Genomic DNA, 26,795 nt, shown 5'->3' with positions numbered 1-26,795 from the left:
GAGTCCCCCGCCAGTCTCTCTCCCCGCGAGGGGACGGCGCCAGGTTTGAATTCGCTGCCTTCTCTGGGGAGGCAGCAGAAGCCAACGGGCAGGGCGACGCCGGCCGCACCGTGCTCGGACCCTATAGCGCCCGCTCGGGCGAGGCTGCCCCCAGCTGGCATAGGCGAGGTGCGGAGGATACCGGCAGCCCCGGACCCGTGCAGCGTGGGCTACACTGACGAGAAGCGCAGGACCTCGGGCCGCGCCTCCGCTTCTCCCCGCGGCGGGCGGAAGGGGTCGGCGGGGGGAGGCCGGCGCCCCCGGTGCCGCTGCCGGGCATGCGCGTTGCCCCCAGAACATGGCGGCGTCGTGAGGCGGGCGACGGCAGGAGCCGCTTGACAGGCGCGGGAGCCTCCGCAGGACGCTGAGAATCCGCTTCCCGACCGCCCCTTTCTCCGGTGAGTGGTGGCGGTGCTTCCCAGGGCGGAGGGAGAAGCGGGGAAGTAGAGGGAGGCGAGACAGGGGTTGCGCCCCCTCTCCGAGCTCCCACCGTGACCTCTGCCCACCGTGGCCGGACCGGCCGCCACGGTGTAAGGAGAGCGGCAGCCGCCGCGTCCCCTCATCCTTGTTCTTTTCCTTCTTTTCTGGGGTGCCTCCGGCTGCTTCCCCTCGCCAACTCTGCCTCGCTGTAGGCTGCAGCGGCTCTGGACGGGGCTGCCCCGGGCTCCTTGGAGCTGCCCGCTTCTCTCCCCGGCGGGCTGCGCTCCCAGCGCGCTGCATATCGCCGGAGCCCGCCAGCCACTGGGGCAGGGGGAGCAGCTGGGAGGGCGGCGCGACGAGAGCCGGTCCCCAGGCGGCTCCTGGCATCAACAAAGCTCTTCTCCGGGGAGGGGGCGGGGAGGAAGGGTCGCAGCGCCCAAGCGGCGGAACCTCCGGTGAGCAAGGGCGGCAGGAGAAGACCGCGAACGGCCCAGAGCAGCCGTGCCGGGGGGCGCTGACCCCTGAGCCGCTGGCTTCCCGCCATGCCAGTGCCTCTGTAGCGGGACTGCACCCGGCAGAGGCCCCGCTCCCTACCGGGGCCACAAGCGGCGTTTGACAGGAGCGCGGAGAGGACACGCCTCCCCTGCCCGGGGCCGCCCCGCTGCCACCCGGCTGCCTCCCCGGTGGCGGCCGCGGCTCCGCACCCTGCCCGCCCTGCTGGCCGGGGCGGGGGGCAGTGCGCCAGCCGCTGCCCCGCTCCTCGCTGCCGCACCGCCTGAGGAGCGCTGAGGCTGGCGAGGTGCTTGGTAGCGATGCTTAACTTGGTGAACCGGATACGCGTTAAAAATTAAAACGCTTTGGAGCGTGCCCTTGTGCTCGGTAAGGTGGAGGTAGAGGTCCTGCTGTGGAAGGCTGCGCGGTGGAGGGAGCGGCTGGCTGGGGGGCACTTGCCGGCTTGCGATGCGCAGCGGCACCGGTCCCGTTTTCTTCACAGCTGAACGGGGAATCGTCTTCTCCGCCTTAAGTGTCATGGTCCGAAGAAAGTAGTTAAACGTGGTATGAGAAGTTCCGTGCTTACAGTAGCACTCATTATCGCTGCCTTTAGCTGCTGAGACAAACTGCAAAAGCAGATTGCAATGCTGTAGTTATTAAATTAATATCCGAGTTGAATTTTTTATGCTTAGTTTTAGCAATAGATGCTTCAAATGTGTTTGGTTTGATTTTGTTGTTTTTATTTCTAAGGAGCTACTTAAGTGCAATTTGAAGTTGATAAGTTGATGCCTTGCCCTACAGCTGTTTTTCAATTTCTCGCTGATTAATTAGGTTACCGGAGATAGCCAAAAATAATCCTAAAGCCTGAAAGGTTTAATGAGGAGGTGAAATACTGATATCTTAGTTCGAATGCTGCAAACCTCAGTTATGATTCTAAGTCTTAGAATCATAGAATTGTTAGGGTTGGAAGGGACCTCAAGGATCGTCCAGTTCCAACCCCCCTGCCATGGGCAGGGACAAGTGATGTAGGCTTGGTGATTAAATCTTTAAAAGCATACACTTTGTAGACTTGATGGTGGTGGCTTTTCAGAGGAACCTATGTCCGACTTGCAAACAGCTCTTCGGGTCTGGCCGCCTGTGAATTTGTTACTATTCAGAGTAGCAGCCATAAACCTTTGGGGTTTTAAAGCTTTCACGCTGCGCTCTCGGGAAGCGGCAGAGAAAAGCGGTCGGCGAGGCAGGGGCGCGGTAACAACCGCGGCGGGGCTTGTGCGGTGGGGCAGAGCAGCGGCAGGAAGGCATTCGCGGGGTTAGGGATATGTTTGAAGCTGTCACGTTAACATCAGGGCATAAAGAAGGGGAGTGGATGGATGGCAGTGCGCCAGTTCTCCGCGGGCCACCGTGGAGCCCGCGGCAAGGCTCACCCCCGTGCAAGCGGAAGGTTCGCTGGCGGCGTGTCCGCGGAAATCACTCCCGCAAGCAGGCTGGGTTTCCTCCCTAAGGGGGTCGTAAAATGCGAGTCCCGTTTAAGGATGGTACTACGTGAATTGGTGTCAAGAAAAAGCACATCGGGACTTTATTTATGGGGGGAGGTTTCTCAGCAACGCGAGCGGGGGGCAGCGGGAAAGCAAATGGTAAAACGAAGCTGAGATGTGGATGCACTTGGGTGGCCTTTAACACAGCCTCATCGTGAGTATCGCAGCGAAGTTTCCTGGCTTTGAGACTCAGCTGATGGGGTGATGCTTCTAGTATACTATTTGGCGTAAGTCTCTAGAAATACTTGTGCAATAAGTTAGTAACATTTGTGTAGCATCTTTGGGGTTACTCGGTATTGTGTATTTTCAGGGTAGTTTTCAGGCTGAGCAAAAGCAAACGCTGACGTTTGGTTATGGGTTATAGCTGCAAGTCCAAACTACTTTCACACTGATCAGAAGTCACGTAGTAAGCAAACTGATCTAGTGTGAGGTGTCCTGCCCGTGGTGGGGGCTGGAACCAGATGATCCTTGAGGTCCCTTCCAACCCTGACAATTCTCTGATTCTAAACATAACTTTCTAATTTGTTCTCAAAATTCACTCATGTGAAGTGTAGATCTTGATGAGCAGGGTTGGCAGTCCTCTAAAAGATGTTTCCTCAGACTTTGCAGTCCTGCTTTCAACGTGCAGAAGCCTTTTTTATTTGCCTTTGCTGTGTCCAAATGCTGGTAAGGGAGAGACGTTGTCTTCTGAAGTAGCTGTTTGTGTTCAGAAGAGGCACTGGAGAGTGTTTCCTTCACAAACCAAGCGCTACTTTGTTTGCTCTGGCATGAAATTCACAGTTACTGAGGAAGCATTAATTCCACTACCCTTCTAAAAGTTGTGCATGTAAACCCGGTGACGTTTCTTTGCTTAAGGAGAACGTTTGCCTGGAGCAAACGCCTGGCCCCTTCTGCCCTGTGTGCTTGAGTGTCTTCCTCGGGATTTTGCCTCATTGTTTCTTATCATTCGGATGGGATGAGCCCTGTTCACTCCCTTTACTGTTGCAGTCGATCCATAATGGGAATGAATGGGGGGAAAATGAAGTCCTGGGTAACTGTCACTTGATATTCAATAGCATCCTTAGCAGGAAATGACATTTGTCATCAAGTGCCCAGGAGCTGCAGCTGGCTTTCATATTTGTCTGGCTGCAGCTACCTCAGATAAGGATGGGTGAAGCTCACAGTTTGAAAATGCCATTTGACAGTCCACTGTAATATTTCCTTAAATGTAAGCATAGAACATATTGCAGGTAGGGAGCAAGACACAGCTTCAAGAAGCCTACACAAGGCAGGCTGTTAACAACTTCTTGACCTCCGCCTCTGTAGGGCTTTTAAACTTCTGTTTATTCCTGTTTGAAAGAAATAGCCTTAGGCACTCAGCCTTAGTGCTGATTGCTCTTTCCAGAGATTAAAATCTTCAACGTGAAGGACTTCCCCGTTTGTGTTCTCTGTAGTGCAAGACATGCAGCATAAATGGCACAAAACCTTGGGGATTTTTTCTAGGCTGTGTGAAAGAAGAGCCAGAAAAATCCAACAGAAAGTGGCTGAGGCTTAATAGAGCAGCAGAAGAGATGTGAAATAGAAAAGTATTAGTGCTGGAGTGTTCCAGGTGTTTTCATTACACCCTGCTAGTCCTGGTGGTTTTGCAAATGCTTTTGTTTGCACTTTGACTCCAGGCAATTTCAAGTCCCAGAGTAGTTGTTAGCATTCTGATACAATTGGATGCATTTTGGGATGCTTTTTTTTTTTTTTTAACTAATAAAATAATTGTTTTTACTGATAAAATTTGCCTGGATTCTTTGAAGACTTCTTTGAAGGTCCCAGTGTTTTATACTTGCAGTGATACCTGGATGCAACCCCAGCTCCCTCAGCTTCTCCTCATAGGGCTGTGCTCGAGGCCTCTCCCCAGCTTTGTTGCCCTTCTCTGGACACATTCAAATGTCTCAATGTCCTTCTTAAATTGAAGGGCCCAGAACTGGACACAGGACTCAAGGTGTGGCCTAACCAGTGCTGAGCACAGGGGCACAACTTCCCTGCTCCAGCTGGCCACACTGTTCCTGATGCAGGCCAGGATGTCATTGGGCCTCTTGGCCACCTGGGCACACTGCTGGCTCATGTTCAGCCTACTCTCAACCAGTAACCCCAGGTCCCTTTCTGCCTGGCTGCTTGGCTGGTGAGAGGTCTGAAGCACAGCCCTATGAGGAGAGGCTGAGGGAGCTGGGGTTGCTTAGCCTGGAGAGGAGGAGGCTCAGGGGAGACCTTGCTCTCTACAACTACCTGAAAGGAGGTTGTAGCCAGGTGGGGGTTGGTCTCTTCTCCCAGGCACCCAGCACCAGAACAAGAGGACACAGTCTCAAACTGTGAGGCTGGAGGTGAGGAGAAAGTTCTTCCCAGAAAGAGTAATTGGCCATTGGAATGTGCTGCCCAGGGAGGTGGTGGAGTCACCATCCCTGGAAGTGTTCAAAAAAGGCTTGGATGTGGCACTTGGAGCCATGGTTGAGTTGTCAGGCGGTGTTAGGTATTAGGTAATAGGGTGGACTCGATGATCTCCAAGGTCTTTTCCATCCAGGTTGATTCTATGATTCTATGCAGTGGTAGCAAGCTTGAATGTTAGTTATATGCAGTCGAGTTTATTTTTGCTTTGTGGTGATGACTGATAATGGTGAAACATATGTGGTGTGTGTAAACAGCTTTACTGATGGAGAGGTGAATCATTTCTTTGAGCTAAAGGCTCGAAAAAGTGCAGCAGTTAAGTCCTTAAGTGAGTTGTAGCTTCTTTGAAGTGTACATTTCTGTGTGAGTGCCATTTTTGTGCCTTCAGCACCTGCCAGCTGGGCTGACCTTCATGGGTCTGTACCCAGCTCTTGCCCACTCTAGCAGTGCTTGGCCATGGATCAGCAATGCTGCCTCTTGCTCCTGGGAGTAGCAAGAGGTGATGTGGTAAGTGGCCAGCCCACAGGTGAGTGTCTGTCAGCTCTTCACATTGCCTACAACCTGTATTTTGTGTCTGTGATCTCCTCAAATCTGTCTAGCTGTTGTCTTTTGGGATGGGTGAAGGGGACCTGCAGGGGTGGAGGAATGGCTTCAGGTACCTGAGCCAACAGTGCTCAGATACCTACCTAGCTACCTACCTAAGGTCTTCCCTTTTTGACACAGCAGGTGCACAGACAAAGAGTGAGCAATGCAAAAATGGTGGTGATGACTCTCAGACACATTTGTGTCTCTTTCCTTGGTCAAGAAAGACTGAGGTGTGGGGGCAAGGCAGGAGTTGTGTCACAGCCATTCAGAAAGCAGCAGCTGTGCCCTTTTCTTTCTTATTTGGGCTTGCTTTGATGCCTGCTCTTGTAGGCAGTGGTTGTTGAGCACAGGTATATACTAGATACAGCATCTGCTGCCTCCTACCCTTAGCAACTGTCCTCTCAAGGTCCCTGTCACAAAGAGTCAGAGCTTTAATTTCTATGTCCTTGGAACAGGACCAAAAGTGGAGTATTTGCTTTTCTTAGATCCAAATGAACTGCAGCAGTGTGCACTTCTGCTTCGTGGAGGCAAGTTGCATGGCTCTCATTTCAGCAGGGGAGATTCAAGACTAATTGATAGTTGTGGACTTCCACAAAGATGCCTTCAGTATGGGTAGTAGTTGATCATTTTGGATCCAAATGATTGCAGTACTAAGTGTGTGCTCTCTTCCTGCCTTTCTGAATCAGCTCAGAGCCTTGTATCAAAGTATTTCTGAAATACAAAATCCTTGAACAGAATTTTAGTGCTTAGAATCATAGAGTGGGTTGAGTTGGAAGGGAACTCCAAAGCTCATCCAGTCCAACCCCCTGCACTCAGCAGGGACATCCTCCACCACAGCAGGTTGCACACAGCCTTCTCCAGCCTCACCTTCAACAGCTCCAGCCATGGAGCCTCAGCTCCCTCCCTGGGCAACCTGTTGCAGTGTTGCAACAGCCTGCTGGTGCAGAACTTGTTCCTCACAGCTAATCTCAATCTGCTCTGCTCTCATTTCAAACCCTTGCCCCTGGTGCTGTCCCTGCAGGCCTTTGGGCACAGTCCCTCTGCAGCCTTCTTGCAGCCCCTTTGGACACTGAAAGTCTGCCCATAGGTCTGCTTGGAGTCTTCTCTTTTCTGCAGGCTGAACACCCCCAGCTCCCTCAGCCTGACTTTGTAGCAGAGGTGCTCCAATCCCCTGATCATTCTCATGGGTCTCCTCTGGATCTGCTCCATCAGGTCCATGTCCTTCCTGTGCTGAGAACTCCAGACCTGTACACAGTACTTCAGGTGAGGTCTCACCAGAGCAGAGTGGCAGAATCACCTCTCTGTATCTGCTGGCAATGCTGCTTTGGAAGCAGCCCAGGATGTGCTTCTCTGCTTCTCCATTTGCATCAGCAGGGGGGTGGCTTTTCTGCTCAATGGGTGAGATACTGTCTAGATGTCTTGTGTCCAAATTCATCCTGAAGTACTTTTGCTGCTTTGGATTTGTTAGAGCAGTGCTGTGTCCAACTTCAGTATGAAGAGTCTTTTGGATTGTGGTTTTTTTTTTCCTCCTAAGCTATAAATGAAATATTTTTCTGTGTAGCTCCCCAGCTGCATGTTGTCATCTAAAGCCATTTCATGACACTTAGATCTCCTGGTGAACTGATTTGATTCTAGGCTTTCAGCTTCACAAATCAGCTCCCATTCTGTTCAAGATACCAAGGGAATTCAGTCTGCATGAAAGGGATGAACTTCCTTGAGGGAAGTTTGAAGTCTGTTGTCTCCTCAAAGGCTGGAGCTCCTCTGCTATTAGATTAGATTAGAGAGGGCTGGACACTGGCAGGCAGTATTTTGCTTCATGCTAATGACTTCATCAGTAGTGAGCAGTGCATTCCTGGTGACTTGCTGAGGAGCTTTGACAAGCACAGAAAGAGCCAGGAGGATGAGCAGAGGGCTGGAGCACCTCTCCTATGAGGACAGACTGAGAAAGTTGGGGGTGTTTAGTCTGGAGAGGAGAAGGCTCTGAGGAGACCTTCTTGTGGCCTTCCAGGATCTGAAGGGGGCTCCAAGAAAGCTGGGGAGGGACTTTTGAGGGGGTCAGGGAGTGATAGGACTGGGGGGGATGGAACAAAACTGGAAGTGGGGAGGTTGAGATTGGATGTGAGGAAGAAGTTGTTGGCCATGAGGGTGGTGAGAGGCTGGCAGAGGTTGCCCAGGGAGGTGGTGGAAGCCTCCTGCCTGGAGGTGTTTGCAGCCAGGCTGGCTGTGGCTGTGAGCAACCTACTGTAGTGTGAGGTGTCCCTGCCCATGGCAGGAGGGTTAGAACTGGCTGATCCTTGAGGTCCCTTCCAACTCTAATGATTTAGTGATTAATCTAATAGTCCTTTGAGCATAGGGCATAGATGAGATTGATCCTTTCCTCATCTGTAGCATACAGCAGTTGAGGGAGCATCTGAAGTTTATGAAACCTTCAGGAGGGTAGCAGCATTTTCATGAGGGGCTTCCCTCAAACAAAGCTTGCACCATTATTGATGTGCTGCATGGAATCTGTCAGAGGTGAGTGCAGGAAGGGTCAGTGGAAGCAGTGCAATTCTTGGGGCACTTCGAAAGCTTTCTGAAAAGGCAGAGTTTGGAACAGTGTCTTGTACACAGAGGAGTGGGAAAGGGCATCAGACCTGCTAACTCTGTTAGCAGGTTAACTCTGGAACTCTGTTATTATTGCTACCCGTAAGGGGCTTAGAGATTAAACAGCCAGAGATAGAGAGAGGTGATTCTGCCACTGTGCTCTGGGGAGGCCTCATGTGGAGTACTGCATCCAGCTCTGGAGCCCTCAGCACAGGAAGGACATGGACCTGATGGAGAGGTCCAGAGAAGGGAAACAAGGGCTGGAGCACCTCTGCTATGAGGACAGGCTGAGGGAGATGGGGCTGTTCAGCCTGGAGAAGAGGAGGCTCTCAGGGGACCTAATAGCAGCCTTCCAGTACCTGAAGGGGGCTACAGGAAGGATGGAAAGAGGCTGTTCCCAAAGGCCTGCAGGGACAGGACCAGGGACAATGATTTGAAATGAGTGCAGAGGGCAACAAGGATGATTAGGGGACTGGAGACTGCCTGGTGAGGAGAGGCTGAGGGACCTGGGGCTTTTTAGTGTGGAGAGCAGATTTAGAGGGGATTTAATAAATGTTTATCTGAGGGCTGGGTGTCAGGAAGGAAAGGATAGGTTCTGCTCAGTTGCACCCTGTGACGGGACAAGGAGCAATGGATATAAGCTGCAGCACAGGAGGTTCCACCTCAACACAAGGGGGAACTTCTTTGCTGTAAGGGTCACAGAACACTGGAACAGGCTGCCCAGAGAGGTTGTGGAGTCTGCTTCTCTGGAGACTTTCAAGGCCCTTCTGGATGCATTCCTCTGTGACCTGAGCTAGATTGTATGGTCCTGCTCTGGCAGGGGGGTTGGACTGGATGATCTCTCTGGGTCCCTTCCAACCCCTGACATCCTGTGATTCCTGATGCTTTGGGTCTTCTGCTGTGTATTTGCAGATGTCCTTTGAGCACTTAAGAGTTGTTTTGGCTTTTCTGAGCTGGCAGCACTTGGCTAGCTGCAGAAATGTCTAGCAGTGCTGAACGGTGCTTGTGAATGTTTGTCCAAAGAGGTGGACAAATATTTTTGGTGGCATCTGTGTGGAGGATGAATACCCTCCCTTGTGTGAGGGGATAAAAGAAGGATTTTCTCTCTCAGCTAGAAAAATAAGAAACTGGGCCAACAGCACAGCCACCAATGTCAGCAGTGCAGGTTGAGCCCAGCACAGGGATGTGGCTGTGCCTGGAGAGAGACTGCAAGCAGCTCCCTCGAGTTTTCTCCCTGCAGAAACATCCCCTGGGAGGGGGAGCTCTCAGGGAATTGCTTCAGGGTTTGTTCAGTTGTGGGTGGTTTGTTTTTGTGCCCTGATCAGACACGAGCAGGTGGGACCAGTGTAGTTGTGCAGGCCAGGATACACGGTGGAGTTTTGCAGCAGCAGAGGGGCAGTGAGGCAAGTTCTGGCTTGGTTAATGCAGAGTGGCAGGGAGTCCCAGCCAGCAACCTGGTGTTCAGATTCTCAGGAGTTCACAGAATCACAGAAGCATTCAGGTTGGAAAAGACCCTCAGGACCACCAAGTCCAACTGTGAACCCAACTCTGCTTGCTTCAGCCCTAAACCATATCCCCAAGCACCACATCCCAACCACCTTTAAACACACCCAGGGTTGGTGACTCAGCCACCTCCCTGGGCAGCACATTCCAATCCCTGACCACTCATGCAGGGAAAAAAATTCTTCCTTATGTCCAGTCTAAACCTACCCACTCACAGCTTGAGGCCATTCCTTCTTGTTCTATCACTAATTACCTGTGAGAAGAGACCAGCACCAACCTCTCCACAACCTCCTTTCAGCTCCCCAGCTCCTTCAGTTGCTCTTCATCAGATTTATTCTCCAGGTCCTTCACAGCTTCCTTGCCTGCCTCTGCCCTGGCTCCAGCACCTCCACATCTCTCTTGTGCTGAAGTGCCCAAAACTCGACACAGCACTCAAGGTGTGGCCTCACCAGAGCTGAGTGCCAGGGAACAATCCCCTCCCTGCCCCTGCTGGACACAGCATTGCTGATCCCAGCCAGGATGCCTTTGGCTTTCTTGGCCCCCTGGTCACCCTGCTGGCTCCTCTTCAGCTGCTTGTCCATTAGCACCCCCAGATCCCTTTCTGCCAGCAGCTTTCCAGCCACACTGCTGCAAGCCTGTAGCCTTGCTTGGGGTTGTTGTGCCCCAGGTGCAGGCCCTGGCACTTGGCTTTGTTGAAGCTCATCTTGGTAGCGTTGTCTGTGGATCCAATCTATCCAAATTCCTCTGTAGAGCCTCTCTACCCTCATGAAGATCAAAACTGCCACCCAGCTTGGTGTCATTTGCAAACTGACTGCTGGCACACTGTGTGTCTTCATCAAGGCCATCAATAAAGATGTTAAACAGAAGTGGTCCCAGTTGAAACAGATACTTGAAGCACTGACAGGAGGATGGCAGCAGAAGTGTGTTGCTGCTGGCACCGAGTGCAAGCCAGGGGAGACAAAGTGCATTGCTCTGAAACAAGCTAACTCCAGCTAAGGTGCTGGCAGCAAGCTGATCCTGTGCAGAAGTGCCCCATGTCTGTTCTCTCTTTGATTTCATGATCAGACTAAAGGTGTTTGCATTTCTCTGGCTGCTGTGTTGGCTGAATAAAACCCCTGGACCTCAGGGATATGTGGAGAGGGCTTTGTTAGATCCTTTCTGAACTGAGCTTCCACAGCCCTTTTCAAGTCTGAAGGCAAAGTAGATGAGAGGGAGCCAAGGATCCCTAAGAGATTGTAAAACCCTTTCCCCACCATCTCTTTTCTGCTTGTCCTCCTCTCCCTTGTCCACACTTAGGCTCTCTGCTGCTTTTAAAGCTGGTGATGCTGCTTGTTGCCTGCTAGAGGCAAGCACAGAAAAGCTCTGCAGGGATCTCTAGCATCTGGGCATCTCTTACCAGGTTTGCACCAGCAATTTCTTTTCTCTCTTGCCTGCTGTATTTACACTGTGCTAAAAGTATGCTTTGGTGCCTCACAGAACAAACAGTTTGGGAGCTCTCTTCTGTGTCAAGGGAGGCTGAGCTGAAGGCAGAGGAGAGAGATATCTGGGTGTAGAGAGAATTTCTTGCAAAGCTCTTAGGTCTCTCCAAAAATCTTTGGAGGTTTTTTTGCGTGCATCATTGAAGGAGTTTAGTTAGTGCTGAAGGAAGTCCGAGTTGGGCTTCTGAATAAAGCCAGGCTGATGAATGTTTGCAGGAAGAGTCCTCCAGCCTTGAAGGGGGAAGTGGGAAAGAGCACAGAGGGTTTTGTGAGCTTAAGCTCACCAGAGTGCCTCACCAATTTGTCATGCTCTCGTGCCACTGTAAATATGTACTGAGAAACCACTAGAGCTGGCACTTTGAGGGTGGCAATGGAAGTGCTGCGAGCTCGGGCCTTTTATTTGTTTGAATGTCACATTAAGATCCCCTTTCATGTGGGGCAGGCTGGCATCTTCAGCAGACTGAAAGCTGTTAATGGCCAGCCCTCTTTGCTTTGCTGAACTGCTGACTTCACACATCCCCATTTCCTTTTTCAGGTTTTTACAACCTCACATCTTCTGACTTTGAAAGCAGGATGGAGAGGGAGGGAAAGGGGAGAGAAGCTATTTTTATTTTCTGCTGGTAGCCAGAGAGCAGCTCTGGAGTTCAATTTTTAACCTGACTGTCAAGTCAGTAAAAATGTTGAAGCTCCATGCCAGGAATGGTTTGTGGTGTGTGTTGATGCTGTTTAATTCAGCTGCTTTTCCTTATTTGTTTCAGGAATTCTGGGGACAGATCTCTGGTCTCAACCTAGCCAGTGTGGCTTTTTAAAACACACAATGCCTAGCTCTGGACCTAATAATAATAATAATCCACTTAGTGTGTGGTTTTGAGAGTTCAGGGAGCTTTCTGTAGCCTTGGAATGCCTGACTGACTGTAATTACAGCTGCTTACAGTGCAGAGCAGGTTGTAAACTCACCTGGAGAGAGGGCAGGACACTGGCAGGCAGTATTTTGCTTCATGCTAATGAGCATGAGCACTCCTGGTGACTTGCTGAGGAGCTTTGACAAGCACAGAAAGAGCCTGGAGGATGAGCAGAGGGCTGGAGCCGCTCTGCTGTGAGGACAGACTGAGAGAGTTGGGGCTGTTCTGTCTGGAAAGGAGAAGGCTCCCAGGAGACCTTCTTGTGGCCTTCCAGTAGCTGAAGGGGGCTCCAAGAAAGCTGGGGAGGGACTTTTGAGGGGGTCAGGGAGGGATAGGACGGGGGTGGGGGGAGTTGATGGAGCAAAACTAGAAGTGGGGAGATTGAGATTGGATGTGAGGAAGAAGCTGTTGCCCATGAGGGTGGTGAGAGACTGGCAGAGGTTGCCCAGGGAGGTGGTGGAAGCCTCCTGCCTGGAGGTGTTTGCAGCCAGGCTGGCTGTGGCTGTGAGCAACCTACTGTAGTGTGAGGTGTCCCTGGCCATGGCAGGGGGGTTGGGACTGGCTGCTCCTTGAGGTCCCTTCCAACCCTGACAATTCTGTGATTCTATGTTTTATAAAGTCTGAGGACTTGCTCTTTTCCTTCAACAACTGCAGAAATGCTCAGACTTAACTAGTTGTAGTATTTTAACGAATATTTGCTCTTTTGAAAGCCCAGGCATTGGATGAAACCTTCTCTCTCTCAGCTTTGTGTTTATCAGCTAGAAGAGAAAGGGGTTCAGCTAGCAGCTCATTAAAAGTTCCACTGGATGAAAATGTGGAAGCTGAAGTTGCTTTCCTTGAAATAATATTGCCTTTTCTTCTTGTGATTGCTCTTTTGGCTTCTTTTTAGTTTCTTGTGTTTTATTTGTTGATGGTTTCTGTTTGAATTTCTTTATTTCTTAGACCTTTGGTGTTTTTTTTTCCTTTCTTGTTTGGGTGGAGTAATTTCTGTGTGTGTTTGGGTTTTGTTTTGTTACAAAGAAAGTGAACTAAAAGGGAGTCCAACTTGGATCAAATCTCTGTTGGAGTGAGTCCAGAGGAGGCCACAAGGATGATCCAAGGGCTGGAGCAGCTCTGCTGTGAGGATAGGCTGAAGGAGCTGGGGGTGTTCAGCCTGCAGAAGAGAAGGCTCCAGGGGCACCTCAGAGCTGCCTGCCAGGAGCTGAAGGGATCCTGCAGGAAGGCTGCAGAGAGACTTTTGCTGAGGGTATCTGGAGCCAGGCTAAGGGGGAATGGTTTGGAGCTGAGGCAGAGCAGGGTCAGAGTGGAGCTGAGGAAGAAGTTGTTGAGTGTGAGGGTGGTGAGAGTCTGGCCCAGGCTGCCCAGGGAGGCTTTGGCTGCCTCCTTGCTGGGGGTGTTAAAGGCCAGGCTGGCTGAGGCCCTGAGCAGCTGAGTGGAGCTGAGAGGTGTCCCTGCTTATGGTGGGGAGGTTGGAGGAGATGAGCTCTGAGCTCCCTTCCAGTCTGAGCCATTCTATGATAATTCTATGCTGTGTATTTTCATAAGCAGATGTGCTATCAAGATAAGCTTGCACTGGGAAGTCCTAAATACACCCTAAATGGTTTCTTCAGGACATTTGGCTTGCTTGAATGCCTTGCTTACACTGAGAAGGATAATGGAGATGTGTAGCAGGCAAAACAGTGCTTCTGTATTCAGCCCTGGTGAGGCCACAACTTGAGCATTGGGTTAAGTTCTGGGTGCCACAGCACAGGAAAGACATTGAGGTCCTGGAGAGTGTCCAGAGAAGAGTAGCCAGGTTGGGGAGGGGTTTGGAGGCATCATACAAGGAGCAGCTGAGGGAGCTGGAGGTGTTTAGTGTGCAGAAGAGACGGCTGAGAGGAGAGCTTGTTGCTCTCTGCAGCTACCTGGGCAGCCTGTGCCAGTGTCTCACCACTCTCATTGTGCAGAACTTCCTCCTGATGTCCAACCTAACTCTGCCCTGCTCCAGTTTCAAACCATTACCCCTGGTCCTATCACTCCAAGTCCTTCTACACAGTCCTTCCCCAGCCTTCCTGTAGGTCCCCTTCACATATTGAAATGCAGCTTTTGCTGCAATCCAGCAGCACGTAGTGGCTGTCAGAGAGGAGCTCAGAGGCACTGTGGCTGCATGTTTTCTGTGACAAACAGCATTATCTACAAGCTCAGTTACTAGCAGCTCTGAATCCAACATTGAGAAGTAACTGAGTTGGAAGCAGCACCTCTTCACCACAGCGACACATTGTGCTGCTGCAGCTGGTCTTGCCCCTTTTCAACCAGCACCTTGGGAGAACTTTTCAGCTGCCTTCTATCTTTCAGACAGTGGTTGGGCATGCTATAAAATAGCCTCTCTGGTAGAACACAGGCTCATGAAAAGCTGGAATCCTTTTCATGTCCTGACAGACGCTCCTCTTGTGCTAAACTTGATGACCATCACCGCGGGGTTGGAATCTTTATTGCGGCCCCAAGTGCAATCTGGTCCTTGGAACATAAAAAAAAAACCCCAAAAGGTAAAGAAAAAGTGATTTGTATAAACAGTTTCTTCTTTCACAGTTTATCACTTGCAGCAGAAAAGCTTGGAATGTATTATTTTGTTTTATTAGGGTTTTTTATTGCATGCAGGAATCAATGAAATAAAGTATCAGGGATTGAAAATTGATTTGGTGGCTTAAAAAGGGAATTGCTGGTCTTACTCCTGCTCCCACTGATGCTAGCAATGCTGCTGTGGAGTGAAAAACCACCTGATTTTCGTGGAAGGGACCTACTGGCTTAGGTTTTGTCTTCCAACCTAATGGCTGAGGTAGGAAGAGATCATCCTAAGGCATTTGACAGTAGTGAACTGTCTTAAAGCAATGAAATAAAGGTTTGGGTTCTTTACCCTTGCTGCTTGGATATATCTGTTGTTTACATGCTGTTTAGGTGCTTCTTCAACACAGAGCTTGTCAAACATTTGCCACTGGAACCAGCAAGACAATGATGCAGCAATACCCCAAAACAGCCCCAATCCTCCTTTCCAAAAAAAAACCCCAACCAAACTCAAAGCCTGACAACAGCCTGCCCCCCCCCTAACTTTTGTTGTGTTGCTACTCCACAGGAAACAGGAAGAATTAAGTGGTCTTTCAACTTCAGCCTTTGTATTGGGAGAGGGAAGATCACAGAAGTGTTACCATGGGGAGGACAGCGACTAAAGGTAAGGCCTGGTAGCTTTTATCCAAGAGGCAAGAAAATAGAGAACCTGCTGCATTTGCTTTTAGAAGGTAGTGGGATATAGCTTGACTGTGCTGTTAGATTAAAGAAGACAGCTTGTGATATGCTCTGAGTACAGGTAAGACCAAACTTCACATTGGGTTGGAGTGAGCAGGCTGAATTTGGCTTATCTTGGGAGTTCTACAAATTCAGGCAAAGCAATTTTGTCCTGTGCCAGCCTTGAAGCCACTGAAGTGCTCTAAAATGGCAGTGTGTGTCCAGCTGTGATGTGAAATCGACTGGAACTGCATAGAGCAGGACAGTAACTGAAGTAGCATGAGGAGTCAGATTTCATCACTGCCAATGGCACTGGCAGCTGCCTTCCTCAAGAGAAAATGAACATTTCTTAAGGAAACACATCCACCAGAGCACAGCTGAGAAGTTAACTGTGGAAATAAAGAGTGAGACTTCAGAAGAAACAAGAATGGTTGGCTTGGTGAAGCAAAAAGAACGTGAAGAGGCAAAGGCCATCCCTCTGAAACCGGGTTGTTGCTTTTCAGAGCTTTCAGATGAGTAGCCCCCACCTCAAGTAAAGGCTGCTGGCACTTCTGTGCTTTCCTTGAGCCTTCCACCTTCAGCCTAAGCTGCTTTATGAGCTTGGTAAATGATTGTCTTTTGCTGTAAGAGAGTTTCTGCAGTGGCAGAAGTCATCTGTTTAATTGTTCCACCAAGGGTTTATGGAGGAAGTCTGCTCCCTTCTCCTGTAGGTTTTCTGCATGGCTGTTGTCTGAGTATACTAAAAGAGACACCCAGTTCTGGGCAGATAAGATAAGAATCCCCTTAGGGGAGCAAAAAAGGAGGGAAAGGAGACATTTCATGATCACTCTGCCTTGATATCCTCAAAAGGAAGGGAAAGGAGACATTTCATGATCACTCTGCCTTGATATCCTCAAATGGAAGGGAAAGGAGACATTTCACGATCACTCTGCCTTGATATCCTCAACTATGTCCCCTGAGATTTGGTGAAGGCTAGCTAAAAGGTGCTCAAACCCCAGTGTGATAGGGAGTGAAGAAGGCCCTTCCCTGAGCAAGGCTTAGTCTTGTGCTTGTCTTAGTAAGCTTCATCTGTTTGTGTCACCCAAAGGTTATTTCCCCTCTATCAGGTAGAGACAAATGGTTTTCATAAGGGTGTCTACAAATAGGACAAGGAGGAATGGTTTGAAGCTGAGGGAGAGCAGGGTTAGACTTAATCTTATCCCAAAGGCTTCATTCACTGTTGAGGAGCAGAGATTTAGACTGAAAATTAGGAAGAAGTTCTTTAGAGAGGGTGGTGAGACTCTAGAACAGGTTGCTCAGGGTGGCTGTGGCTGCCTCCTCCCTGGGGGTATTCAAGGCCAGGTTGGATGAGACCTTGAACAGCTTGAATCTAGTTGAGAGGTGTCCCTGCCCATGAAGCAGGTGATCTCTGAGGTCCCTTCCAACCTAAGCCATTCTGTGGTTCTTTGACACAAGTAGTCTCCTGCCGTGTTTTGAACACCTGATGGAGCTGAAGACTTTAAGGTGGTTAAGAAATAGCTGCAGAGACCTCTAAAGCAGCGTGGCTGTGAATTACTTTCCCCTCCACACTGGGCAGCAAGCACATATCTTTAGCAGACCTTGGATTCTAAAGGTGCCCTTACTGATCAGCTTTGCTGTTGCTTGGTTGTTTGTTTGGTGTCACTCAGGATAGCTTTGTCCTTTTTCTTCCTTGTCTTCCATTTCTCTTGCATGATCGATGTGGTTCCTTTTGCCTGTCTTGTGCTGAGTAATCTTATCAGCAGAAGAATTCTGTGGTTGCAGATAGGGGGTGGCAGCAGTGGAAGCAGGTGGAATTTGGGAGCAGTAAACAGAAAGCTCTACGTTAAATCTATTCTTCCTCTAATATTGTCTTGCATCTGCAGCTTTAGTTGAAGAAGTGCACTGAAGGAAAAGTTGGTGACCAACAGAATTTGCTGCTTTTGTAATTTTAGTCTATGCTGTGTAATCTTGAGGAAAAAAAATCAGTCTTTCATGGGTTTTGAAAAGAAGTGTTTGGTCTGTATGTCATACAGGCTACATCTGTATATGTGGCACACATCCAGGCTGGGTGAGCAATGGCTTGAGAGCAGCCTGGAGGAGGAGGCCTTGGGGGTGTCAGTTGGTGACAAACTCCCCAGGAGGCAGCAGTGGTCCCTGGCAGCCCAGCAGGCAGCTGTGTGCTGAGCTGCATCCAGAGCAGGGAGAGCAGCAGCACAGGCAGGGGATTCTGCCTCTCTGCTCTTCTCAGCCCCCACCTGCAGCACTGCCTCCAGTTCTGGGGCCCCCAGCACAAGAGGGACCTGGAGCTGCTGGAGAGGGTCCAGAGGAGGCCACCAAGATGCTCAGAGGGCTGCAGAACCTCCCCTGTGCGGACAGGCTGAGAGAGTTGGTTCTGTTGAGCCTGGAGAAGAAAAGGCTGCAGGGAGACCTCAGAGCAGCCTTCCAGTACCTGAAGGGAGATACAGGGAAGCCAGGAAGGGATTTTTGCCAAGGGCTGGGAGTGATAGGATGAGAGGGAATGGATTGAAGCTTGAGGAGGGCAGATTGAGACTGGAGATGAGGAAGAAATTCTTCCTAGTGAGGCTGGTGAGACACTGGCACAGGTTGCCCAGGGAGGTTGTGGATGCCTCCTCCCTGGAGGTGTTCAAACTCTCCATGACTTTATGGCCCTGTGTCTCTGTGATCTAGGATTCTGTGATCTGTGTCTGTGTGACTTTATGGCTGTATGGCTCTGTGACTCTAAGTCTCTATGTCCCTATGGGCTTTCTGGCTTTCTGGCTCTATGTCTCTGACTGTGTGAGAGGGTTGCTCTCTGTGGAGCTAATCCCATGGGTGTTTTCTGCCCTTAGCTGTGTTCAGATAACGTAACACAAAGCAGTGCAGAGCCTCATGCTGTACTTCTCCATCTGCTTTGGAAGAAGAAGAGCTCAGTGATTCCCTTTGTAGTACCAGCCCCACCTTGGGGGTGCCCTGACGCCAATGCAAGGCAGTGGATATTTGGCGGGAAACGTTCTGTGCTGGGCGCACGCCGCCTGCGTGATGCCGGCCCTGGCTCTGCTGTGAATGTTACATTTATTTTGTGATGGGATCTTCTCTTTGAGATTCAAAGACTATTAAAAAAAGAGAAAGATGGACAGAAGCAGCAGGCAAACAACCAGCACTTAAAAAGTGCTAGGCACTGCAGCTGGCAGGGTGGTAGCTAAGGGACCCTGCAGGAAGGAGTGGGGTCTGGATGGTGCTGGCTCCTGAGGCTGTTTGGGCTTGGTTTGTTATTTTGTTTAATTCTTTTGAATTGAATTTTATTGGTAATTGAATTTTAATTTTATTATTTCTTTCTTTATGTTCAATTTTTTAATTTTATTTTTTTTTAACTCATTATTTAAATTGAATGGAGTCCCATAAGAATCAAAGACAAATAAGAGATTTCCTCTGGCACCTTGGCAGTCCAGCAGCAGCCCAGGCTGCCTGGAGAGCGGAGAGGCTCTGGAGTGGTGGTAGGCAGCAAGCTGAGCGTGGGGCAGCAGTGAGCTCTTGCGGTGAGAGACCTGAAGTGCATATGGAATTCCATCCAGGCTGTAGGCAGCAGGCTGAGAAAAGGGATTTGCTGCTCTGGAGAACTGGTGAGACTGTCTCTGGACTGCTGTGCTCAGTTAGGAGCTCCCCAGCAAGCTGGCTGCAGTCCAGCAAAAAAAGGAAGGAGCTGGGATGTAAGAACCCAAACCATTCTGTGCTGCTGTGTAACCAGAGTACCCAGGCTGAAAGCAGAGAAGCTGTTTCTTCAGCTGAAAGAGGAGAAAGGTCATGTCTTCAGCTACCTGACAGGTGGCTGGAGAGGGGACAGAGCCAGGCTCTTCTCTGAGGTGCAGTGGAAGGGTGAGAAGAAACAAAATGGAGGGAAAAAAAAGCTCTTACACCTGGGTCAGGGCAATCCCAAGCACAAATTCGGGCTGGGTGAGGAGTGGCTGAGAGCAGCCTGGAGGAGAAGGCCTTGGGGGTGTCAGTTAGTGACAAACTCCCCAGGAGCCAGCAATGGTCCCTGGCAGCCCAGCAGGCAGCTGTGTGCTGAGCTGCATCCAGAGCAGGGAGAGCAGCAGCACAGGGAGGGGATTCTGCCCCTCTGCTCTGCTCAGACCCCACCTGCAGCACTGCCTCCAGTTCTGGGGCCCCCAGCACAAGAGGGACCTGGAGCTGCTGGAGAGGGTCCAGAGGATGCCACAAAGATAATTAGAGGCCTAGAGAACCTCCCCTGTGGGACAGGCTGAGAGAGTTGGGGCTGTTCAGCCTGGAGTAGAGGAGGCTCCAGAAAGACCTCAGTGCAGCCTTCCAGTACCTGAAGAAGTCTACAAGAAAGCCAGGAAGGAACTTTTGCCAAGGGCTGGGAGTGATAGGATGAGAGGGAATGGATTGAAGCTTGAGGAGGGCCGATTAAGACTGGAGAGGAGGAAGAGATTCTTCCCAGTGAGGCTGGGGAGACTCTGGCACAGGTTGCCCAGGGAGGCTGTGGCTGCCTCCTCCCTGTAGGTGCTCAAGGCCAGGCTGGATGAGGCCTTGAGCAACTTGGGCTGGTGAGAGGTGTCCCTGGCCATGGTAGGTGGGTGGAATTAGATGCTCTTTGGGGTCTCTTCCAACCTAAAGCAGTCTGTGAATCTATGAACCTATGAAATCTTCTGCAAAGGAAACATGCAGGCAGATGCAGCTTTTTAATCCTTCTCTGCCTAATAGATCCTTTTCCTGCACTAACTTAGCCTGACAATTCAATTTTTCTATGATTCTACTCATTAAAATAGGTTTTAAGATCGGAACTGAATAATTTTTAAGGTCTCTTCCAACCTAAACCACTCTGTGATTTCCCGAACCAGTGCTGCAGGCCACTGTGGACTGAACACATTTCCTCCACTTACAGATCAGTCAGGCTGCTGCCCCATGCTGCTTGCCTTGAAGCACTGTGTTAGCATCTCTCTGCTGTGCTGATTGCAAGCTGTTTAATATCTCTTAGTAAAGCTTCTAGTTACCTTTTGGTATATTTGGATGGTTTGGCTTTGTTTTCTTGTTTCCAGTCCGTGCTGATTTGTTCTTCAGTGTAAAGCATCCTTTGCAGTTTCCCCCTCTGCTGTTGGGTTCTAAAGTTGTGCTTTTGTTGCATAATGTTGTGGGCTTCTTTTTCTTAAGTTATTTAATTCAGCCTTTAGCTTTGAATGGGAAGAGAAATGCACAAGCTAATTTTCTGAAGGATCTCTCTTTTCTCTGGTGCATTTCTTCAGGGTCTTTAGAAGTAGAAACAGATCTAAAATAACTCCTCCTTTACCTGTGCCCCCTGGGAACACAGAGAAGCTTTTGGCCTTGAGAGGTTTTTTTCATCAGTGCAATGCATCTTGCATATTACAAGCATCCATTCCTCTCCTGTTTCTATGGCTGCACTAATTAAATGCTAATTAGCACCATCTCAGAGAGCTTGACTTTAATGCAGTGAATCTTACACAGGTGGAGAAGTTCTAATTTAAACTTCAGGTCATTTCTGCTTGATGGAGGAGGTTTTGATGGCTGGGATCAAAGAGCCTCTCTCACAGTGTGGTTTTCCTCCTGGCTTCACGTGCAGCTGGCTGCTTGTGTTGCCTTGTTTGTCTTTCTAGGAAATAGTCCTTGGAGAAAATCCAGCTCTTTGTTTCCCTCTGTTCCTTGGGTCATAGAGTCATAGAATGGCTTGGGTCAGAAAAGACCTCCAAGGTCAGAAGGGAGCTCCAAAGGTCATCTAGGCCAACCCCCCTGCACTCAGCAGGGACATCCTCCACCAGAGCAGCTTGCTCACAGCCTTCTCCAGCCTCACCTTCAACAGCTCCAGCCATGGAGCCTCAGCTCCCTCCCTGGGCAACCTGTGGCAGTGTTGCAGCAGCCTCCTGGGGCAGAACTTGTTCCTCACAGCCAATCTCCATCTGCTCTGCTCTCCTTTCAACCCATTGCCCCTGGTGCTGTCCCTGCAGGCCTTTGGGAACAGTCCCTCTGCAGCCTTCTTGTGGCCCCTTCAGGTCCTGGCAGGCTGCTGTGAGGTCTGCCTGGAGCCTTCTCTTCTGCAGGCTGCACACCCCCAGCTCCCTCAGCCTGGCTTTGTAGCAGAAGTTCTTCAACCCCCTGTTCATCTTCATGACCCTCCTCTGGACCCTCTCCATCAGGTCCATGTCCTTCCTGTGTTGAGGGCTCCAGCAATAGATGCAGCCCTGCAGGTGAGGTCTCACCAGGTCAAAGTGGCAGAATCACTTCTCTCAGCCTCCTGGCCACACTGCTTTGGATGCAGCCCAGGATGCCATTGGCTTTCTGGGCTGCAAGTGCACACTGCTGGCTCATCACATCCACCAGAATTCCCAAGTCCTTTTTCAGAGTGCTGCTTTCTATCACCTCATCCCCTGCAGACTTCTACTCCTGCTATAATAGTTGGGTTCATTTGGGCAGTGCTGGTCTATAGAGATATTTTGTTCAGAGGAGCTGGGTAGGTCTTTCGCTTGGTGAAAGGTGCTGGTTTTGAAGTATCTACCTTTATATGGTCCTGAGGACAGTGAGGGTCTCAGTCATGATTACAGCTTTTACATCATGTTGGATCTGAGACAGCTGGGATGTGGCTAGCATTTGCTTTCTGATAGATTTCAAAGATTCATAGTATGATTCAGGTTGGAAGGGACCTTAAAGATCATCCAGTTCCAGCCCCCCTGCCATGGGCAGGGACACCTCCCACCAGCCCAGGTTGCTCAAGGCCTCATCCAGCCTGGCCTTGAACACCTCCAGGGAGGAGGCTTCCAACACCTCCAGGGAGGAGACATCCACAGCCTCCCTGGGTAGCCTGTTCCAGTGTCTCACCACCCTCACTGGAAAGAATTTCTTCCTCATCTCCAGTCTCAATCCCAAGCTTGAGGCCATGTTTCATGTTTTTATTGAATTGGTTTAGCAAGGCAAACTCTGATTTTTAGATCAGAAGTCAACCTCAAGTGACTATGTCATCATTAGACTCGAAGATTTGTTGCAGGACAAAACTTCTTCACAGCAGTTCATCATGTTTGATTTTTTGCAGCCTGCCTGGCCATGGAAAAGAGGAATGGATCTGGAGGCTGCTTGCTGGAGAAAACTCTGAAGAGCCATTTCCAGGCCATGCTTAAATTAGTGTGTCCTGCCTTTTGTGGTGGAACTCTCTAAATGTGCAAATCAAACTGTCATTCCAGAAGAGGCAGACTTCTAAGAGGTTGTGTAGAAAGCTCTTTGTTCCCAGCCTGCCTGCAGACTGCCACATTAACAGCTTTGGGGATTTTCTGGACTTGTTACATAGCAAAGCCAGCTCCATGGCCTCTGCAGTGCCAAGGACAAACCACTTCTACTCTTCTGAGTCTGCTGTGCCCAAAAATAGAGGCTCTGAGGAGGTCAAGGGGTTGATTCTCTTCTGCTTGGAGGCACTGTGTGTGTTTTCATCTCCATGCAGTGCCCATGCAGGCAGACCCTGGGGCTGAGCACCGCTGCTCTGAAGGCTGTGCTGTGGCAAGTGCTGGAAATGCTTCCATTCTCTGCCTGTTTGCTTCTCCACTCCTGGAAATTGCAGAGAGAAGTTTACCAGTGGCCAGAGTTTTTTTGGGGGAAGGATTAGTGATAGATTTGGTGCAACCTTTCCATCATCAGGGTGAGTTTTAGTAGAGGCTGTGTGAGTGGCCACTGCTGAGCCTCTGGGTGGCATCACTGCAGCGTTCTGGGGTGGTTTTACTCTTCAGCAACATCAGAAAGATGCCAGCTGCCCAACCAAGGAAAATAAGCAAAAGAGCTGACTCAGTGAGTGCAGGAACAAAGATATTAGCTGTGGTTTTTCTCTTGTGCTTTCTATTAATTGAAGTAATGCTTGCTTTTCTTGGATGGTAGTGCTTCATGCTCTTCCATTCCTGCAGAAGTGATGGCACTGACTCACTCAAATGCAGACTACACTCACCCATAAGCAATGCCAAGGCTAGCACTGGAAAAAAGATCTTGATCCTGTTGCTGAATGTTCCCAGAACCACAGAATGTGTCTGGCTGGAAGAGAGCTCTAAGCTCATTCAGTCCAGCCCTCAACCCAGCACTGCAGGGGTCAGCACCAAACCATGTCCCCAAGCACCAGCTCCACACACTGCTGCAACACCCCCAGGGATGGTGACTCCAGCACTGCCCTGGGCAGAACACTCCAATGGTTGAGAGCCCTTCCAGGGAAGAAATATTTCCTGAGATCCAGCCTGAACCTCTCCTGGCACCCAGGAGCAGAGGCCGCCCCCTCCTCACTCCAACCTCCCTTCAGGGAGCTGTAGAGAGCAATGAGGTCTCCCTCAGCCTCCTCTTCTCCAGCCTGAACATCCCCAGCTCCCTCAGCCCCTCCTCTAGCCCAGGGGCTCCAGGCCCTTCTCTGGACAGTGTCCAGCCCCTCAGTGTCCTTCCTGCAGTGAGGACCCCAGAGCTGAACAACACTCAAGGTGTGGCCTCAGCAGTGCTGAGCACAGGGGGTGGCACCTCCTGTTCCTGCTTCCCTCAGTGTTTCTGACCCAAGCCAGGATGCCCTTGGCCTTCCTGGCCACCTGGGCACTGCTGGCTCTTGTTCAGTAACTGCCAGCCAACATCCCCAGATCCCTCTCCAAGTAGCACCTTTCCAACCACACATCCCCAAGTCTGTAGCTTCCTTATACTGCAGAGAAACTTCATCAGGCTTCAAAGAGAGAAGGCTGCAGCTGGAAGGCTGAGATCTGTTGCTTTCAGTGGGCTCTGGATGTTATATTCAGCAGCACCTAGATGTCTGTGTGTACAACATGTGCCACCTCAGTGCTCTTAGGAGACTCTCACACCTGCCCTGCCCTTAGGGGAACTACAGAAAGAGATTTGGTGTGAGGAGGCCTGGGAGGTCCTTGTGCAGAGAATTGAATCTGGATAGATCCTGGTTTGTCTCTTTGTACGTGGAGCAGCACAGCAACAACCAAACCAAATCACTGGGGGAAGGTTTGTATTGATTTCTGCCTTTTGCCTCATCACCCCTGGCAATTGATGCTATTTCTTAACACTCCTTCAAGGGTTGTGTGTTTTCCAAAGGTCTCCTCCCTGGGGGGTTGTTCAAGGCCAGGTTGGAGGAGGCCTCCAGAAGCTGAGTCTAGCTGAGAGGCCATGGTGGGGAGGTTGGAGCAGATGAACTATGAGGAGGTCCTTTCCAACCTGAGCCATCCCTATGACTGCCACGTTCCTGAAGTAAATGAAGCCCTCTACAAGACTGCTGGAGGGGACTTTGTGTCCCTTTCTTTTCCCTATCCCCCTTTTCATTGAAGTTCCCTTTAAAAACTGCCTGTGTGGTCTTTTTTGTTTCTTATCTTGTGTCTTGCAGAACAGTTTAATTGGGATGATTATCTGAAAGAGACTGAATCAGTAGCTGCCCCTCTGCATTGTTTCAGACAGGTATGGCAGATGCTCTTTTGCAAGTGTGTGTGTGTCTGTGGATGCATGTCCCAGGGTGATGATGCTAGAGGAACTGTGCTGTTTCAGACTGCTTGCAAGCTTTGCATTTGACTTCTTTTGATCTCTGGTTATCAGCAGCTTGCAGTTTTTGGCAAATGTGAGCTCATGGAAGTCTTTCATTCTTGGTTTGTGCCTCAAGCCAAGTGTTGAGGGTTTCATTACAACTGTAGTCTTGGACTCTGTTTGTCCTTTAGGGACAAGGACCTGCTGGAGAGAGTCCAAGGGAGGGCTACAAGGATGATTGAAGGACTGGAGCACTGCCCTATGAGGAGAGGCTGAGAGCCCTGGGGGTGGTTAATCTGGAGAGGAGAAGACTGAGAGGGGATCTGATCAATGTCTATCAATAGCTGAGGGCTGGGGGTCAGGAGGGAAGGGACAGGGACAGGCTCTGCTCAGCTGCACCCTGGGATAGGCCAAGGGGCAATGGATATAAACTCCAGCACAGGAGGTTCCAGCTGAACATGAGGAGGAACTTCTTCCCTGTGAGGCTCCCAGAGCCCTGGAGCAGGCTGCCCAGAGAGGTTGTGGAGTCTCCTTCTCTGGAGCCTTTCCATCCCTATCTGGATGTGTTGCTGTGTGACCTGTGCTGGATTCTCTGCTCCTACTCTGGCAGGAGAGTTGGACTTGATGATCTTCAGAGGTCCCTTCCAACCTCTCACATCCTGAGATCCATAAAGAAAGACTGGAGAAAGCCTGCTAGAGCAGATGGTCCTTCAGGTTGATCCAGTACAGACATTATCATGCCAGCTGCTTCTCCCAGAGCAATGGTTGGACTGGATGATCTTCATAGGTCCCTTCCCAACCCCTGACATCCTGTGAGCCTGTGTGATCCTTTTAAAAACAAGAAGTCATGCAAGCAGGTAGTTTTATCAGAGTTCAGCAGTGTTTTCTGTTTGTTATTCAGCAGTCTCAGGGCTGCAGTGCCTTGAGTGAGAATTCAGGTTTGGCTGATCATCAGAGAAGCCTTTCTGCTGCTCCACTCCTGAAAGGGTCATTTCAACTTAGCTGCAAGATCTGTGTGTGTGTAGTAGAATTAATTAATCACTTTTTTTTTTCCCCTGGATCTATCAAATATGGTTAATTTTGTCATTTTCTGGACTTTTAACTAAGGAGTAAGAGATACTGAAGTTAAAAGGTAAATAAATCAAAGGGCACATTTGGGAATACAAAGGCAGCACTGGATGTATAATGAAGGGAGTTTAATGTACTGCTTCACATTTCATATTGTGCCCTACAAGTTGGATTTGCCCACAGCTGATGGCTTGCTCTGTGCTTGCAGATGAGGTTTACATCCACCAAGGGGCAAAGGCTTGAAACTGGAACAGGGGAGGTTTAGGCTGGACATCAGGAGGAAGTTCTGCACACTGAGAACGGTGAAATTCTGGAACAGGCTGCCCAGCGATGTGGTTTGAGGTCCTTGGAGACATTCAAAATCAGACTTGGTGTGTCCTTGGGTGTCCTGCCAATAGAATAGAATAGAATAAACCAGCTTGGAAGAGACCTCAGAGGTCATCAAGTCCAACCTATCACCCAACACTATCTAGTCATCTAAACCATGGCACCAAGTGCCTCATCCAGGCTCTTCCTAAACACCTCCAGTGTTGGTGACTCCACCACCTCCCTGGGCAGCACATCCCGATGGCCAATCTGTCTTTCTATGAAGAATTTCTTCCTAACCTCCAGCCTAAACCTCCCCTGGTGCAGTTTGAGACTGTGTCTTCTTGTTCTGGTGCTGGTTGCCTGGGAGAAGAGACCAACCCCCACCTGTCTACTACAACCTCCCTTGAGGTAGTTGTAGAGAGCAAGAAGGTCTTCCCTGAGCCTCCTCTGAAGGAGCTGGGTAGTTCAGAATGACAGAACTGTAACAGGTGTGGCAAGCAGTGGATTGGGCACTTTCAGAAAGGTGTCCTCCAGGGGTTCTTAGTAGCTGGATGGTACTGTGAATGATATTGGCCTCCAGTGGGGATCAAAAGAGAAGAAACGATCTGGGGGTAGGCTGCTCTTAGGTCTGCCTGGAGTCTTCTCTTCTCCAGGCTGAACAGCCCCAACTCTCTCAGCCTGTCCCTACAGGGGAGGTTCTCCAGCCCTTTAATCAT

At 50.1% G+C, this 26,795-nt stretch overlaps 1 protein-coding gene across 8 annotated transcripts in view; it reads left to right on the top strand.

The window, feature by feature from the left end:
- Positions 1-241: 241 nt before the first annotated feature.
- LOC137444239 (sex comb on midleg-like protein 2) overlaps positions 242-26,795 on the top strand; it is a 132,369-nt gene continuing 105,815 nt past the window's right edge. For 3 of the 8 annotated variants that reach the window (XR_010988100.1, XM_068144722.1, XM_068144721.1), the window contains exons 1-3: positions 242-437; positions 15,059-15,154; positions 24,569-24,639. Coding sequence is in view for 4 of the 8 variants with exons in the window: in XM_068144722.1 (XP_068000823.1) it covers positions 15,133-15,154; positions 24,569-24,639 (93 nt within the window). In the remaining 4 variants the exon portion in view is untranslated. Of the gene's footprint in view, positions 438-1,293; positions 1,339-15,058; positions 15,155-24,568; positions 24,640-26,795 lie in introns of those variants that run through there. The other 5 variants (XM_068144724.1, XM_068144728.1, XM_068144726.1 and 2 more) reach the window with 5 other exon arrangements.

Source organism: Melanerpes formicivorus, unplaced genomic scaffold, assembly GCF_026170545.1.
Source record: "Melanerpes formicivorus ecotype bairdi unplaced genomic scaffold, bMelFor1.0.p_v2 SCAF_11, whole genome shotgun sequence".
Classification (NCBI taxonomy): domain Eukaryota; kingdom Metazoa; phylum Chordata; class Aves; order Piciformes; family Picidae; genus Melanerpes; species Melanerpes formicivorus.
This window is presented reverse-complemented; position numbering and strand designations above follow the sequence as displayed.